A 15,425-nucleotide genomic window follows, 5' to 3' on the forward strand; every position below is an offset into this window, starting at 1 on the left:
GTGTCCAACTCTTGCCATCCTATGAACTGTAGCCTGCCAGACTCCTCTCCCAAGGGATTTTCCAGGCACTAATATTGGAGTGGGTTGCCATTTCCTCCTCCAGAGGATCTTCCTGACCCTGGGACTGAACCTGCATCTCTTACACTTGCACTGGCAGGCATGTTCTTTACCACTGTACTATCTGGGAGGCCCATAAGTACTTTAAATATAAAGGGAGTAAATGCTCCCAATTAAGAGGCAGATGTTGGCAGACCAAGGACATACCCTAATAAAATGTTTAATCCATCAAGATATAACAACTGTAAACACATATGCATCTAACAGTAGAGCCCCAGAAAAGTCAGAAACAATGGAAGGGAGAAATAGTTAAGCAATAATGGTTGGAGACGTTTAACACCTCACTTACCCTATTGGATAAAACAGACAAAAGGAGCAAAATACTTAAGGAATAAATTTAACCAAGGTGGTGTAAGACACACTAAAAAACAACAACAACAACAACAAAACAATCCTGTGCTCATGGATTAGAAGACTTTGTACTGTGGAGATAGCAATACTCTAAAAATTGATCTATAAGTTCAATCCAATACATACCAAAACTTCAACTGCCTTTTGTCCTTGTGGACTGGCTGATCCTAAAATCCGTAAGGAATTGCATGGAATTCCTCAAAAAGCCAAAAGAGTCTTAGAAAGGAACAAAGAGAACTCATAGCTCTTAATTTCAAAACTTGCCACAAAGCTGTAGTAATTCAGTGTGATACTGGCATAAAGGTATATAGAACCATGGGATAGAATTGAAATGTAAACCTTATGCTAAAATGATTTTTGACAAGGGTGCCAGGATCATTCAATGGGGAAAGCATGTTTTCTTCAACAGCTACCCACAAACCAACTAATGAAGTTGAATCTTCACCTCACACCACATACAAACATTGACCTAAAATAGCTTGAAACAAAACAATGTAAGAACTAAAGCTATAAAAATCTTAGAAGACAGGAATAAATAATTCATAACTTTGGATATGTCAGTGGATTCTTAGATTGATACCAAAAGAACAAGCAACAATAACAAAAAATAGATAAACTGAATTTCATCAAAACAAATTTGGATATCAAAGGACACTGTTAAAATAAGACAACCCACAGAATGGGAGAAAACACTTGCAAATCGTATTTCTGATAAAAATTTAGTATCCACAGTACATAAAGAACTCTTACAACTCAACAGGAAAAAGACAGTCTAGTTTTTTAAATGGGCAGATTTGAACAGACTTTCCCCAAAAAAGATAACAAAAGTGACAGACAAACGTGAAAAGATGTTCAGCATCACTAATCATCAGGTAAATGCAACTAAAACCATGAGATACCACTTCACATCTAGTGTGATGGCTGTAATCAGTGAGATGTGTTGGGGAGGATAAGGAAAAATTTAAAGTCTTACATATATATTGCTGGTAGGAATGTAAAGTGATACAATTGCTATACAAAAATGATGAATCTTCAAAAACTTAATTACTCTTTGACTCAACAATTACATCCAAGAGAAATGAGATGACATACCCACCCAAACTTATGCATGAATGAGTGTTCACAGTGTTAATCATAATAACCCCAAAGTACAGACAACCCACATGTCCACAGATTTGATGAATGGATGAATAAAATGTGATATAGCTACATAATGGAATACTATTCAGCTATAAACAAAAATGAAGTATTGATATATGCTACAACATGGACGAACCTTGAAAACGTGGTAAGTGAAAAAACAGACACAAAATATTAGTCATTTCCAAGGGAGGATGGGAGGGGAAATGGAAAATGCAGCTTAATAGTACAGGCTTTCTTTAGGGGGTGATGAAAATTTCTAGAATTAGGTGGTGGTGATTGCACAACACTGAACCCACTGAATCTGTACCATTTTAAACGGTTAAAATTTAGAATTTTACGTGAATTTTACTTTAGTCGAAAAAATTTTTTCTTTAGTCGAGAAAAATTTAACGTGCATATAAATCCCCTGGGCAGTCTCATTAAAATGTAGGTTCTGGGCAGGGCCCCAAATTCAGCACTTTTGATAAGCTTCCAGGTGACTCCTTTACAGTTCACCCATGGCCACATGCTGATTAACAAGGTTACTCAGAGGGCCCTTTCACTGTGCTGCCTTAAAATTCTGGGCTTCAGGGGCCTCACCTCCTGAACCCACCCCTGCCCTGTCCATCCCTGTAAATAATAAGGGTGGAAGCATGCAGGTGGACTGGTGCTCCTACGTCTGAGTCTGCAGGGGTGCGAGCCTGAGGGCATGGGAGCAGATGGAGAGGGGGCTGTGGCTCCTGAGGTCACTGTCAGCAGACACAGAGAGGACCAAAGGAGTAGGTTTTATTTTGCACAAAGCTGAGGAAGCCAGGCCAGAATGCCTGTTCTGTTCTCAGAGGAGAGCTGTTGTGGCACTGCCAGCTGCTGGGCGGCTCCAGCTCTGGTGCTCAAAAGCGATCTGAAAGAGAGGAGGCAACCTGGGGGGTGAGTGAACGGGTACTGACTGCTGCCTGCCCTCCCCTCCCAGTCCCCCAGGGACTCCTGTGCCAGGAACACAGGGTTCAAGGAGGAGGCAACTGCTCTGCATCAGGGTGGTGCTGAGAGTGGAACTCTTCCAGGTGCCCTTTCCTGATGCTGGGCTGCAGCAACCCCAGGGGTGTGGGCAGACAACTCTTGAGGGGGAGTTGGGGGGAATTCCTCCCAATTCTGTCCCAAGAAGAAGCTGGAGACTCCCTGGCTTGTCCAGGTTACACAGTGGAGTGGAGCAGTTGTCCCCACCCTGCTGCCCAGTTCCAGAGGCTGTCATCTCTGCTACCCAAGCTGCTCACCATCTCCGTCTCCGAGGAGGTCGGGGATCGGGCTGAAGGGCCCCGGGGGCAAGTTCCAGGCCAACTCCTCCAGCTGACCCAGCAGGCCTTTGACTTCTGCCTCCAGGTGTTCCACCGTCTTCTCCACCGTCTAGAGCAAGGAGAGAAGGCAGAGGACAGTAGGGGAGTGGAAGACAAGAGTGAGGTCAGTCTTGCTTCATCAGCCACATCCTCCAGAGCCCGTGGCAGTCCAGTAGGGTGCAGTGGGAAGAGAACTAGGTGCCAGTGGACCTGGGTCCTCCTGGTTCAGGCTCTGCCCGCATCTGCCTCTCGGCTCCCAGATGACAAGATTTGAGGGGCTCACTCAAGGCCACTCCTGGTTCTGGCGCTCAGGGGTTTCGCTTAATCACTGGTTTGGGGGCGAGGATGGACTCTGGGATCCCTTTTCCTATTTCAAGATGACACCACTGGGAGTTCACATTCCTTTTGTTGCCCCGCCCCCTGGTGGCGACTCTGCCAAATGACCGTTTTGGCATTTTGAAATTTTCTTTATTCGGGGTTCTTAACTTTTTTTGTAAATGAATCCCTTTAGTAGTCTGGTAAAAACTATAGATCCCCATTAGAAGACTGCTTTCATTGAGAAAACATATAGGATTTCCAAGGACATAAACTGCATTAAAATATTAAAGTATTTAATTTTGATATAAAACTTCCTAGCTCAAGTAACAGCAGGCCTAGCAACCACTGAATTTTTGCCACACTGATTAGAATAAATGATATGTTGAGATATTCATAGTGACTATAATGGGATGAAATTATCTGTGATTTCTATTGATGACAAAGTCAAGGTACAGTTGTTTTTTGTCTATAGGGGTTTATTGTCTATAGTGAATGAGAGTGCTAAACTTCAGCTAAAGGTTTGTGAAATAAAGTGCAGTTTTTTCCCCCCATACAAGTTTATGGACCTTGGGTTACAAGCAGTGACTGTATAACAAAACACAGCGACTGAATTTCCACCTTCTCATCTGGTGAATATGCAGAGATCTCTGGCTGGAGGCAAGCAAGTTCCCAGGGGAGGCAGGGTCTGTTGGGGGCTGGTCAGCCTAACAGTACAGGTAGGGCACGGAGATGTTTAACATGGTGGCCAGGGAGCAGGACTGGCCTAGATCGCCCCAATTTTCCAAAGCCAGATTGGCTTGAGCACTCCAAAGCCACCAGCCTGGCAGATGGTCCCAAAGCTGCATGTCCTCCCAGGTGACCCTCATTACCTCCTCTATGATGTCCAGCCGACTGTGGACAGCCATGTATCTGTCACACCCTGTGCTCTGAGCTGAGTCTCCTCGGGAGGGGATGAAGGGTTCATCAGCTGTGGGAAAACAAGTCTTGTCAACGTGGGGCCCTCGGTTTCCCTGTAACATTAGAGTCTCCTACAAAGTACCCGGCTCAAAGGAGGTGAGTCCAGAAAACAGTCCAAAGAGAAGCAGAGAGGGCCAGGGTGTGAGTGTAGGGCTGCCCTACTCACTCATCTCTAGGGCCATGGTCACCTACAGACCCAAGTGGGCATCCTCAAGGAGGTGTGGCCTGAACTGGGTAAGAAAAGGAAGGGAAGGAATGTTTTAGCCAAAAAGAATGCATGTGCAAAGACAGACATGAGGTAGCATGGCTCAGTGCAGAAACCCTTGGGAGTCTGGAGTGGCTGGAAAGTACCGGGTGGGTGGGGCTGAGACTGGAGAGGTGGGTGGTGGAAACAAAGTCGGGGCCTAATAAAGCAATCATGATGTTTCGGGGGTTCTTTTAACAGGAGAGTCACGTAGTCATACATGAATTTTTAAAATACAGAGAATGAATTGGAGAGATTCATCTTTAAAGGCAGGAAGTATCGCAGTAATCGGCACAAGAACTGATGAAAGGAGGCAGCTGTAGGAAAAGAGGAAGAATATGTGTGGAGATATTTTAGAAATAGCATTATGTGCCACATGGTGTGCTCAACAAATGCGTAAACTCAGCCAACCTCTACAACCAATTACTATCCACAGTTTACACATAAGGAAATTGAGAGGGGTGAAATGATAGGTCCAACATCACACAGCTAGTAAGTAGAAGCTCTGAGGTTCAACTTGTTCAACATCATTTTCCTCCCCACTGTTGACTCCTTGATTCTTCCTGGCACCAGCAACCTTCACACCAGAAGTCTTACAGCCCGGTTTTGAGCTCAAGTTGCAGGGTTGGTGGCTCTGAGATGTTTTTAGGGAATCCAAGTTGGCTGGACCCTTGGAAAACCTGGACACTCAGGAAGGGGGACACTGTCCCAGAAACAAACAGAAGCCAAGCACTTTAAAGAGGATGAAACAGCATGGCCTAAAGAGGCACTGTGGTCTAGCAAGATAAAGACCGAGACACAGACCAACAGAGAAGTTGATGCCGAATGCCATCCCAGCGCGTTTAGTGAAGAGGAGCCAGCGGAGCAGAGTCTAGTCACAGTGGGATGAGAAGGGAAGCAAAGGCCAGGAGAAGGAAACCGAGATCCTGGAAAACATTACCACCAAGCTTGGCTGCGAAGGGAGATCAGATCACAGTTTAAAGAAGTGTTTATTGTTATTTCTAGGTTTTTAAGCATTGAAGAAACTAAAACACACTTTTAGCCTGAGGACAGGAAGAACCCAGGAGAACTGAAAGAATGCATTTCCTGAAGAGATGTGAGGCCACAGAATCCAGAAATGGTGATAGGGGTGGGGTGGGGGGTCACATGTGGAAGGAACAGAGAGGACATGCTGCAGAAATGGGTAAAATGTTCTACTTAAAAGAGTCAAGAAGTTGAGCGAGTCCCACCTAATAACTGCTATTCACTTGGTGAAGAGGGGAATCATCTGCTGAAAACTCATGCAGGGTTAGCAGAGGAGAGTTCATTGTGAAGTTATTGGGAATTCTATGAGCAGGCTGATAGACACAGCCACTAAAATGGGAGCCACGGCAAAGAGTACTTTCACCATGGAAACTGACAAACACCTTTTTTCCCAACAGCCAGTGTATCAGCGCCCCTGGGTAAGAAGCTTGAATAAAGAGAGGGGGTGAGAAGAATGACAGAAGCAGTTAGGAGGATGATACAGTGTGAGAGCGCCAAGGAAGCCCCACCCCGGCAGCTCAGCAGGTAGGCGTTAGCAAAGACAGAGGGGTGGACAAGCTGAAACCTGGGAGTCCGAGGGATGAATGTGGTGAAGGGTAGAAGAGAAAGGAGCTGACGATTCAACCAGCCAGGGCTTAGGTGGCTGAGTTCTGGAGTCTAGCTTGAATAAGGAAGGGGGAAAGGCCAGTAAGAAGACTAATAATTGGGAGAAAGGGAGGGTCTGAAGGCACTAGAGGTCCCGATGCAATGATGGGAGTAACGGAATTTACTGCAATTTTTAGCTTTGAGAGGTGGAGGAGCTTCACAGTGACAATGCCAAGGCTGTGGGCATCTGAATCTGAGTGGGGGTAAGAGTTATTGGACTTGATCTTTGTAAATGTAAAACTCTTGTAACTCTAAGACCTCAGTGTTGGCTAGGTTGCCCAAGGGGACAATATAAAGTTGCCTAGAAGGTTGGCAGGCCTTGAGGTAAGGATGGAGATGATAAGCCATTTTGCTGGTGATGAATGTGTAACTCTGAAGGCTGGGTGACTTGTCCAAGATCACACAGTTGGCAAATGACTGAACTCCAAGGACCCTGGCCTCCTCCTGGCCCCACGTCAGCCAGCTGGTTTTCTGGAGCTCTCCAGAGTCCCCATGCCCTAAGAGTCTCTAGTCCCAACTCTATCTGGACCCCAGCTCTTCCACACAGGGGTGAGAGCCAAGCACAGGGATAAAACTTCCTTCCACTCTGAGCATCTATTGTAGAGAATTTCGGTTTTTACTTTATGCTTTTTATTACATCTATCCACTGAACTTAGAAATGCCTCTTCAAAAAACACTGGTCGTCTTGTTGACTTTGAGGAGGGAGGAGATATTATAGTGTCACTTTGGTTATCTTTTTAAAAGGAGCCTTTTAGAGAGCTATCCTGAAATATTTATAGACACAATGCTATTATGTCTTGGCCTTACTTCAAAATAATCCAGGCCTGGGAGTGGGAGGAGGCATGGGTGGGAGTATTGAATATTGGTCAAGACTGACCAAGACTGGTAATTGTTGAAATTGAGTAATGGGGACATGGGGTGGGGGTTGGAGGGTTCACTCTGCTAGTCTACTTCTGTATGCCTGGTTTGAAATTTTCCACAATGTAAGGCAGTTGTCCAATGAGGTTGTCAGCAAAAAGCATAAGTCATTGTGCGCTTTGTGCATTGATGCAAAATGTTCTGGATGGGTGTTGGGGGGTGTTCCGAGAGACCCCACCTGGAGCGCTGTGCTCCATTCTGGGTCATTCACTGAGAGAAGGCTTTGGACAGGCAGAGGCAGGTCTACTGGGGTCACTGTGAAGAGACTCCAGATGTTGACTCATATGTCTCAGTTGAGAAAACTGGGGTGCTCAGCTAGAGAGAAAGGACTTGGAGGGGGGCAGGCAGAGCTGTTCTCAGCCACACAGAGGGCTGTCCTGGTCTAGGGCTGTCCTGGTCTAGGTCTGTGCCCACACACACCTTCTGCAGGCCTCGCCCAAAGGGGCCTTTGGCCAAACCCTTCTCCTGCGCCCCACCTGCCCTCTCCCAGACCCTAAACGACTCCTCTCCCCCTCCCCCACGCATGTAGGCCAAGAGGAAGCAGGGTGACCCTGCCGGCCAAGCAGGGCTCTGCCAGTCCTCTAAGTCAGGAACAGCATGAATCTGCTCCCCTCACTCAGCATAAAACATCCTGTTCTCTGCGTGTCTGCGATGAGGTCTGACTTGGCTCCCAGACCCCTCCAGGGAAGAGGCTGGGCTGAAGCTTCTCTCCACATCACACAGCAGTAATCCGTCGCATCTGGACACAACTGCGCCCAGGGCTGCGGCACAACTGTCTGTGAGCTCATCCAGGCCTCCCGGGGAGCTCTGCTGAGAGGGCGGGTTGGGGGGGTGGCGGGAAAAGCCCGGCCACCCTGCCCCGCCACGCCCTTCCCCACGGGGCTTCTCAAGGCGTTGACATCGAAGCCTGAAGGCAGAAACACACTGGAGCCTCAGCCGTGCACTGGTGCGGCCGTGGGAAATTTCTGCTTCCTGAGCCTCTGCTGCCTCCTCAGAACAAGGGTCGTGGGGCGGTGGGGAGGGGGAGGGCGAGGCACTCCCGAACAGATGCAGCGCACCCAAGGTTCATCTCTGTCTCTCAGACCTCAAATGAGCTACCAGGACAGAACCGGGATGAGTCTAAGGACAAGTTGCTTCTCCGCCCAGAAACTCCAGCAAAGCAAGAGTTAGGCAAGGATTCCCTTCTTCGAGCAGTCTTAAGGAGCTCTTGATAATGCCCGCCGGCTTCAGGGGCTCCAGGGAAGCTCAAACCGGAGGAAGAAGAGTGGGGGAGGTGGCAGGATTATCCCGCCAGACCACGGACGGCCAAGGCTGTGGTTCCCAGTGTTCCCTGCCTTCCTCTGCTCCCTCCCTCCCCTGCCTGACCAGTTGGGAAATGGACCTTCTTGGATGCAAGGTTGTTTTCCCTGGCCTGGCGCCCACTCAGGGCCGATGTGCACCCTGGACTGCGGCCTTGGGTGGAACATCGTGAGAGCAGGCTGCTGGTGGGGGCTGGGGGTGGAGTGGGACCAGAGGCCCAGCGTAGGCAAGGGGTAGACGCCACTGGGCCCCTGCCTCTGAGGCGGGAGTACGGCCCACTCCCACTGACAGACATAGGAGAACTTTTTTTTCCTCTGGACCTGAACACTCACTAAGAAAGTGCACAACTCAAACGATTTCTGATCCTGAAAAGTGCAGCTCTGACCAGCTACACTTGTAGATTGGGGCTTAATTCTATGTGACCACATTCAATATAATAGTCTAATACATTTGACCACATTCAATATTTGTATTAACATTTCTGCTTCATTCCAAACCAGTGTTTTGTTTTGTTTTTTAAGCAGAAGAATGCTATTTTCAAACAATTATATGAAGAACTCTAATCTGTGGACCTGCTCTGGCTGAAACAGGAGAAGGCCACTTAAGCCCCCTCAGAGGGAGCTCAGATGCTGGGAAACTTTTATTTTGGGAGCGATGTGTTGTCTCCCTTGTTCTCTGGTCATTTTCCAGAGGTGGATTTGAGCCTGCTGGTGACCTCAAGAGCTTACCAATGCAGTCAGTGGGTGGTTAAGTGAGGATACAAGCTGAGCTGCTGTAACAAAGAGCCCTCCCCTGCCCCCCAGTCACACAGGTGTTTCTCTCTTTCTCACTGATCAGTTCAGAGGTGGACTGGCTGATGCTCAGGGCTGGCAGGCAGCTCTGCTCCCCGCAAGGCCGTACAGGAAACCAGATTCCTTCTACCTCAGAATCCTACGTTTTTTGATCCACTGGGTTATAAAGTACTAGAATATTCCTAAACCCGCACCATGCCAAGGACTAGGACTCTGTTCACATGCTGTGAACAGAACACAGAGCTGGGAGTTAGAGGTGTGGTCCCACCTTCACTGCTGACTGACTGTGCTCTCTGCCTCTCACTCAGCTTCTTCTGCAAGGGATCCTCCCTGCTCTGTCTACTTGGCCTTCTTGGTGGGACTGCTGTGCTGATCCAAGGGGATTCTGCATTGGAAGGTACCTGAGAACTGCCAGATGATGTGCAAATGCCAGGTAAGGCATTCATCAGGTGGGTTGGAGCCTGAGCAGGTCAGTGTAAGCCCTCATGATCTTTCCTTTCCACATGGAGCCAGTGTTCTTCACTAGGTAACTCTGGCTAGGTCTCCTCAAGGTGGGAAGGCATCTGCTCTGGGACTACAGTGTACAGGGGTCCAAGGGGTGCTTGGGCGGGGCTTTGCCAACAAGCACACTGAGGGTTCAGGGCTGACCGGACTCTCTGGGCTCCATTATAAGCCAGTCCCACTGGCTGGATCCTTGGTTTCCCCACCTTTAGAATGGGCACAGCCATACTCTATATTTGAATCCACTATCAGTTTATGATCACTTATTATGTGCCTAGCTTTTTGTTCAGTGCTCATCTGCATTACCTCATTTCATTCTATCTGTAAGCTCAGTACTCTGCATCACATTTTTATAGATTAGAAAACCAAAGATCAAAGAGGTTGAGACACGCCCAAGACTACACAGAGCTAGTAGATGGTGGGGACAGGATTTGAATCCTACCCTCCTGACACCATGCTGTGTTTTGGGAGTTCTATGAGGAGTTAAAGGCCTCCCATCTTGGGATCTCGGCTGCCTCCTCTGTAAAATGAGAGGCTGGACCAGCATGGGGCAAAAAGTACCTGTATAGATGAAACCTGTGCACTTGTCCTGAGGGCCAACAAGAGCCCAACTGTGTACACTGTATCAAACTGTCTTGGAGAGGTTTGCTCCCCCCTCATCCATTTTTGTAAGAAGAGATGCAGTGATCCTTGCCATGCGTGCTGCATGCTAAATCGCTTCAGTTGTGTCCGACTTTTTGCAATCCCAGCGCCTGCCAGGCTTCTCTGTCCATGGGATTCTCCAGGCAAGAATACTGGAGTGGGTTGCCATGCCCTCCTCCAGGGGATCTTTCTGATCCAGGGACTGAACCCCAGTCTCTTGAGTCTCCTGCATTGGCAGGCAGGTTCTTTACCACTAGTGCCACCTGCGAAGATTGGACGATAGCCTGAGCATATTCTCCTTTCACCCAAAGTAAACAAGCAGAATCCCAATGGAAGACAGTCCACAGGGACCTGGAGTGGTGGTGGATCCCTGTAGGTCCTGAGGCATGGATGAGAATGGCTAATGGGACTAGGCTCTAGGACTTGAGATCCCTCTGATAGCAAAATAGAAAAGGAACTCAGCTGAAGCCTTAACTTAAAAAAAAATTCTCTACAAATAACACAGAACAGTCTGTTTCACTCAACACATAAAGGACTTTTATAGAGCAATGCGAAAAATCCCAATCCCACAATTGAAAAGGCCAAAACAATTCACAAGAATTAGAAATGACCAATATTCATTTGAAGAAACATCCAACCTTGGCAGTAATCAAAGAAATGAAAATTAAAGCAATAAACCATTTTAAAGTATTCTTGCAAAAAAAAAGTCTAATTGGAATTAATTAGACGATGCTTCTATATCTAATTCCCAGTTTATAGACAATACAGGGAAAAGAACATTTAAATGACATATAGAGGATGCAATCAGCTAAAATTTAAATGTGAAAAACTATAGGACTAGCAATGCAGTTTCTTCACCAAATAAATTTTAAGAAAAAAGAAAAGAACCTTATAAAGAAACCTAAAACTTACTAAAAGAAGTTTAATGGACATATCAACCAAAAACCAAATGTATCCACCTCATTTGAATCAAACAAACCAAATATAAAAACATGACACAATTATGGACATGAACACTGACTAGACATTTGATGATATTAAGGAATTATCCATTTTTAGGTAGTGATAATGGTATTTCAGTTATTAAAAGATTATTGATGCTTTAGTAACATATAAGGTAATACTTATAGATGAAAATATATAGTGCCTGGAGTTTCGTTTAATCTGAGAGAGGGGAGAGAAGGTGGATTAGATGAATTAAGATCTGTCAAGAATCCATGGAAGTTCCTTACACTATTCTGTGTATATATCCAAAAGATTTGATAATCAACAGTTAAAAAAAAAACAATGGTATAATTGTCTGAAGTCTGAAAGGTTATATACAAAAATGTTTGAACACAAAGTGAAATTACATTAATACATTTATACTTTCTTCTATTTTTCTTAATCTGAAGCAATGAAAATGATCAGGAAGAAAATGTTTAAAATGGCTTTGAGACAAAATGTATATACCGGTCATAGCTAAAGGGCCACAGAAGGTCAGCCGCTGTGGGCAGTGGCCAGCTCCTCCCTCTGGGGGAGCACAGACTCGGCTTTGTCCCCTCAGCTCCTGGAGGTGGAGACTCTGAGAAGAGGGGACGGGGTGGGCCGGGAAAGCAGGGGTGGGGAGGATCGCACTGTGGGCCAGGCTCAATGCTGGATGGTCTCAGCCACTCCTCACTCAGCTGTGAGGAAGAGCTTGTTGGTCCTCCTTTGCCAACCTCAGTGGAGAAACTGGCTCAGAGAGGTCAGTGGAGCTGTCTGAGGGGGCAAGGGAAGGAGTCAATGTGTGTTGACAGGTGTTTTGCGCCGGGCACTTCCCTTTCCTTCAGCTCTCTGGGTGGCTACCATTCTCCCCAACTTACCAGAAGAGGAAACAGCTTCAGAGAGATGACACGACTCACCCAAGGTCACTCAGCCGGGGGCTGGCCAGGAGCAGGACTGGCCTCAGCCCTTTCCCTGGGGCTCCTAGTTCCCTGTAAGGGGAGCTTCCATCCTGACACGGGGCACTTCTGCCTGCTCCAGGGGGATGGGGGAGCAGCCTGACATGGGGTAAGGGTGTTGAGGGGGGCAGGAGACCTGCATGCCTGGACAGACTGAGCCTTCTCCTCACCTGCACCACTGTGAGCATCAGCCGTCTCTGGTCGAGGCTGGCAAGAGAGCTTGGTTGGGTTAATGTCAACTGTAAAGAGCTATATAAAGTGCAGAGTCTTGAGGTGCTGGAAGGAACATCTATGCGTACAGTACAGTTAGTCCTTCTGCAGCCTTCTGGTCCAAGCCTCACCTGGGAGGGGACAGCTCTAAGGCTGCTGTCAGGGGAGGTGGAGGGGATAAGGCACTGCAAGGAACCCAGCCTGGAGCACCCAGAGGGCTTCTCCTTCCTGCAGCCTCCTCCCACACACCCAAGGCTGCTCAGGCCCTCTGCGAAGCTCTCCAAAAGGCTGACAACTGGCCTCCTCTCCTCTACTGCAGGGCCTCCTCAGACTATCAGGCAGGTAAAGCCAAGACCTCCAGGGGCCGCCTGCCTGGCCCCTACCAGCTGGGCCGGACCAGACGTGGGCCGGACCAGACGTGGGTCGTCTGCTTGTTGGGGCTCAGCATCCCAGGAAATTCCCCAGGAAAGGAGGCCTGGGTGCTTCGCAGGCCCCCCGCCACCCTGCAGACCTGACCATTCACCTCCTGATCCTGGCCCCCTCCTCTCTTTCCTCCCCACCTGGGGGATTGGGTTTCTCCATCCCCTCTCCTTTTTTTGTCTCTCAAATCTTCCTCTTTTCCTCAATATCCTCTCTCCCTCTCTCCCCTTTCTCTTGCCATTTTAGTTCCTCTGTTTCTTTCCCACTAAACTCCTTTTTCTCTGTCCTTATTCATAGTTCACACCCATCTGTTTACCTCCGAAATCTTTCTGTCCCAGCCTCTCCCTTTCTCTCTTTATTCTTTCCTTTTTCTATGTCCCTGTGCCTTTATCTCTCTGCCTTTTTCTGTTTCGTCCTTCCTTTTTCTCTCCCCATCTGTCTCTCTCCCCCCCTGCATCTCCCTCTTTCTCCATCTCTCCCTCTCTCTCTCTCCATCTGGCTCCGTTCCCACCTCCCTCCCTCTCTTCAGCTCGTTCCTCGCGGTCCGCGGTCTCCCTAGCCCTCGCCCCGCTCCCCGGCCCCACTCACCGGCGAAGACGCCCGGGGCGCGGAGCAGGGCGAGCCCGGCCAGCGCGCAGAGCAAGGGCCACATGCTGCCGGCCGGCGGAGCGCAGCGCCACTTCTGCCCGCGGCCGCCCTCCCCGCCCTCCCCGGGATCGCGCCGGCCCGCCTGGGAGGAAATGCTCGCAGTTCCAGCCAAGATTCCTGGGCGGCTCCGGGCTTTCTGGCTCCAGCGAGCCCGCCCCCTCCAGAGACCCCGCAAGCGAGCGGAGGGGCGATGTGCCAGGCTGGGCGCCTCCCCAGGAAGGGGCCGCGCTCTGAGCCCCCCGCGCCTCCCCCTGGGCCGGAGCACAGAACAGAGGATGATGGAACCGGGGGCCCAGTGATCCGTAATGAGCCCATTTCACAGACCGGCAGGCTGCAGTTTCCAGAAGTGCCACCCACGCCCCTGGCACAGGATCAGAATCCCTAACTTCACGGAGTAATCAGCTCTGATGATATCAGACAGTGTCGCTCTGAGAGGGAGGCTAGGAAATGGTCTGCATTCCACTGAAATTTTGTCCTTCTAAAGGAGTAACAGTATTGTTAAAAGATAACTTTCCAAAGGATTATAGTGGATTTGTTATTGACCCGGGTTCTTAAATAGAAATTGATGAGGACTTCCCTGGTGGTCTGGTGGTTAAGAATCTACCTTGCGATGAAGGGAACCTGAGTTTGATCCCTGTTCAGGGAACTAAGATCCCACACGCTGGGGAGCAACTAAGCCTAGATGCCACAGCTGCTGAGCCGTAGCGCCACAAGTAGAGAGTCCCTTTGCCGCAATGGAAGATCCCACATGATGGCAACCAACTAAACTTAAAAAAGAAATTGATACAAAGCCAGATCAGGCAAGGCTTTATTGGATCTCTTACCTAAGCACGCCAGATTACAGGTATGGGTGCCCTTGCTTGCTTCCTGGGGGAGGGGGTGAGCTGGTTCCTGAATGGCTCCAGGGTTGGGGTGGATCCTGCCTGGGCTGGAGGGGTATGTTTAGGTGGTCTGCCCACCCTCTTGGTGGTGCTGGGCGCACTGATGATGCATAGGACCCTGCTTTTGTTTCTGACCCCTCAGAAGTGGCAGTTGGGTTTTTGGTCTTTTTGTATCTTGTTGTTCCCAGTTTGTACAACCTCACAGTTATTTTTAGTCCACTATAGTTTCTTTGTATTTTCTTGCTGGAGAAAATAGTTTGTCCAGGAGCAGGGACTGCAGCAAAGGGTCCCAAGTCCCAGCCTGTCTCAGATTTAGGTGTACTAACATAGAATGATCTCTAAAATTTGATGAGATGAACATGAAAATAAAAGCATGAAAGTAAAAATCCCCAAATATAGGCTTCCCTGATGGCTCAGCTGGTAAAGAATCCGTGTGCAATGTGGGAGACCTGGATTCGATCCCTGGGTTGGGAAGATCTCCTGGAGAAGGGGACATCTACCCACTGCAGTATTCTGGCCTGGAGAATCCCATGGACGGTATAGTCCATGGGATTGCAAAGAGTTGTACAGGACTGAGAGACTTTCACTTTCCATATATTATTCAGTTCCATGTATACACATTTGTGTCTGAATTTATATTAGGAACCACATAGACAAGGAACTGGAAGAGTCTACCAAGCTGAGAGAACTGGACTGGAATCTAGCCAAGCTGGCCTCTTCCTGGATATGCCAGAGATTTTTACTAAGCCCAAAGGAGAGGCGAGCCACTGAGAGCAGGGCTCCAAGGCACACACAGTTACAGTGCAGTCTGTATGGGAATTGTGCTGCAGGTGGCGCCATTTACATAAAATACTTCTGCACTGGGGAGACCTGAAGTTGTAGTACTGGCAGCCCTGTACATTCTTGCACACTGAATATTTATCTTTTAATATTTTGACAGTTTGATGATGAAAAAAATTACCTTGTTATTTTTTATGTGTGAAGTTGACTTTTATTTGCCTATTCAAATTTTTTTTTTATTTTCCCTCTTTCCTTTGTGTATTCTGATTATTAATCTGATATATTAATATCAGCAAGGAGATCAA

At 48.1% G+C, this 15,425-nt stretch overlaps 1 protein-coding gene across 1 annotated transcript; it reads right to left on the reverse strand.

The window, feature by feature from the left end:
- Positions 1–1,170: 1,170 nt before the first annotated feature.
- On the reverse strand, positions 1,171–13,556 carry PLAC9 (placenta associated 9). The gene is made up of 4 exons (XM_065922718.1): positions 13,400–13,556; positions 4,109–4,206; positions 2,862–2,991; positions 1,171–2,491 (listed from the first exon to the last, which is right to left on the reverse strand). The coding sequence occupies exons 1-4, from the start codon at positions 13,461–13,463 to the stop codon at positions 2,481–2,483; spliced, it is 303 nt and encodes a 100-aa protein (XP_065778790.1). The 5' UTR covers positions 13,464–13,556; the 3' UTR covers positions 1,171–2,480.
- Positions 13,557–15,425: the final 1,869 nt, after the last annotated feature.

This window comes from Muntiacus reevesi, chromosome 2 (assembly GCF_963930625.1).
Source record: "Muntiacus reevesi chromosome 2, mMunRee1.1, whole genome shotgun sequence".
NCBI lineage: Eukaryota > Metazoa > Chordata > Mammalia > Artiodactyla > Cervidae > Muntiacus > Muntiacus reevesi.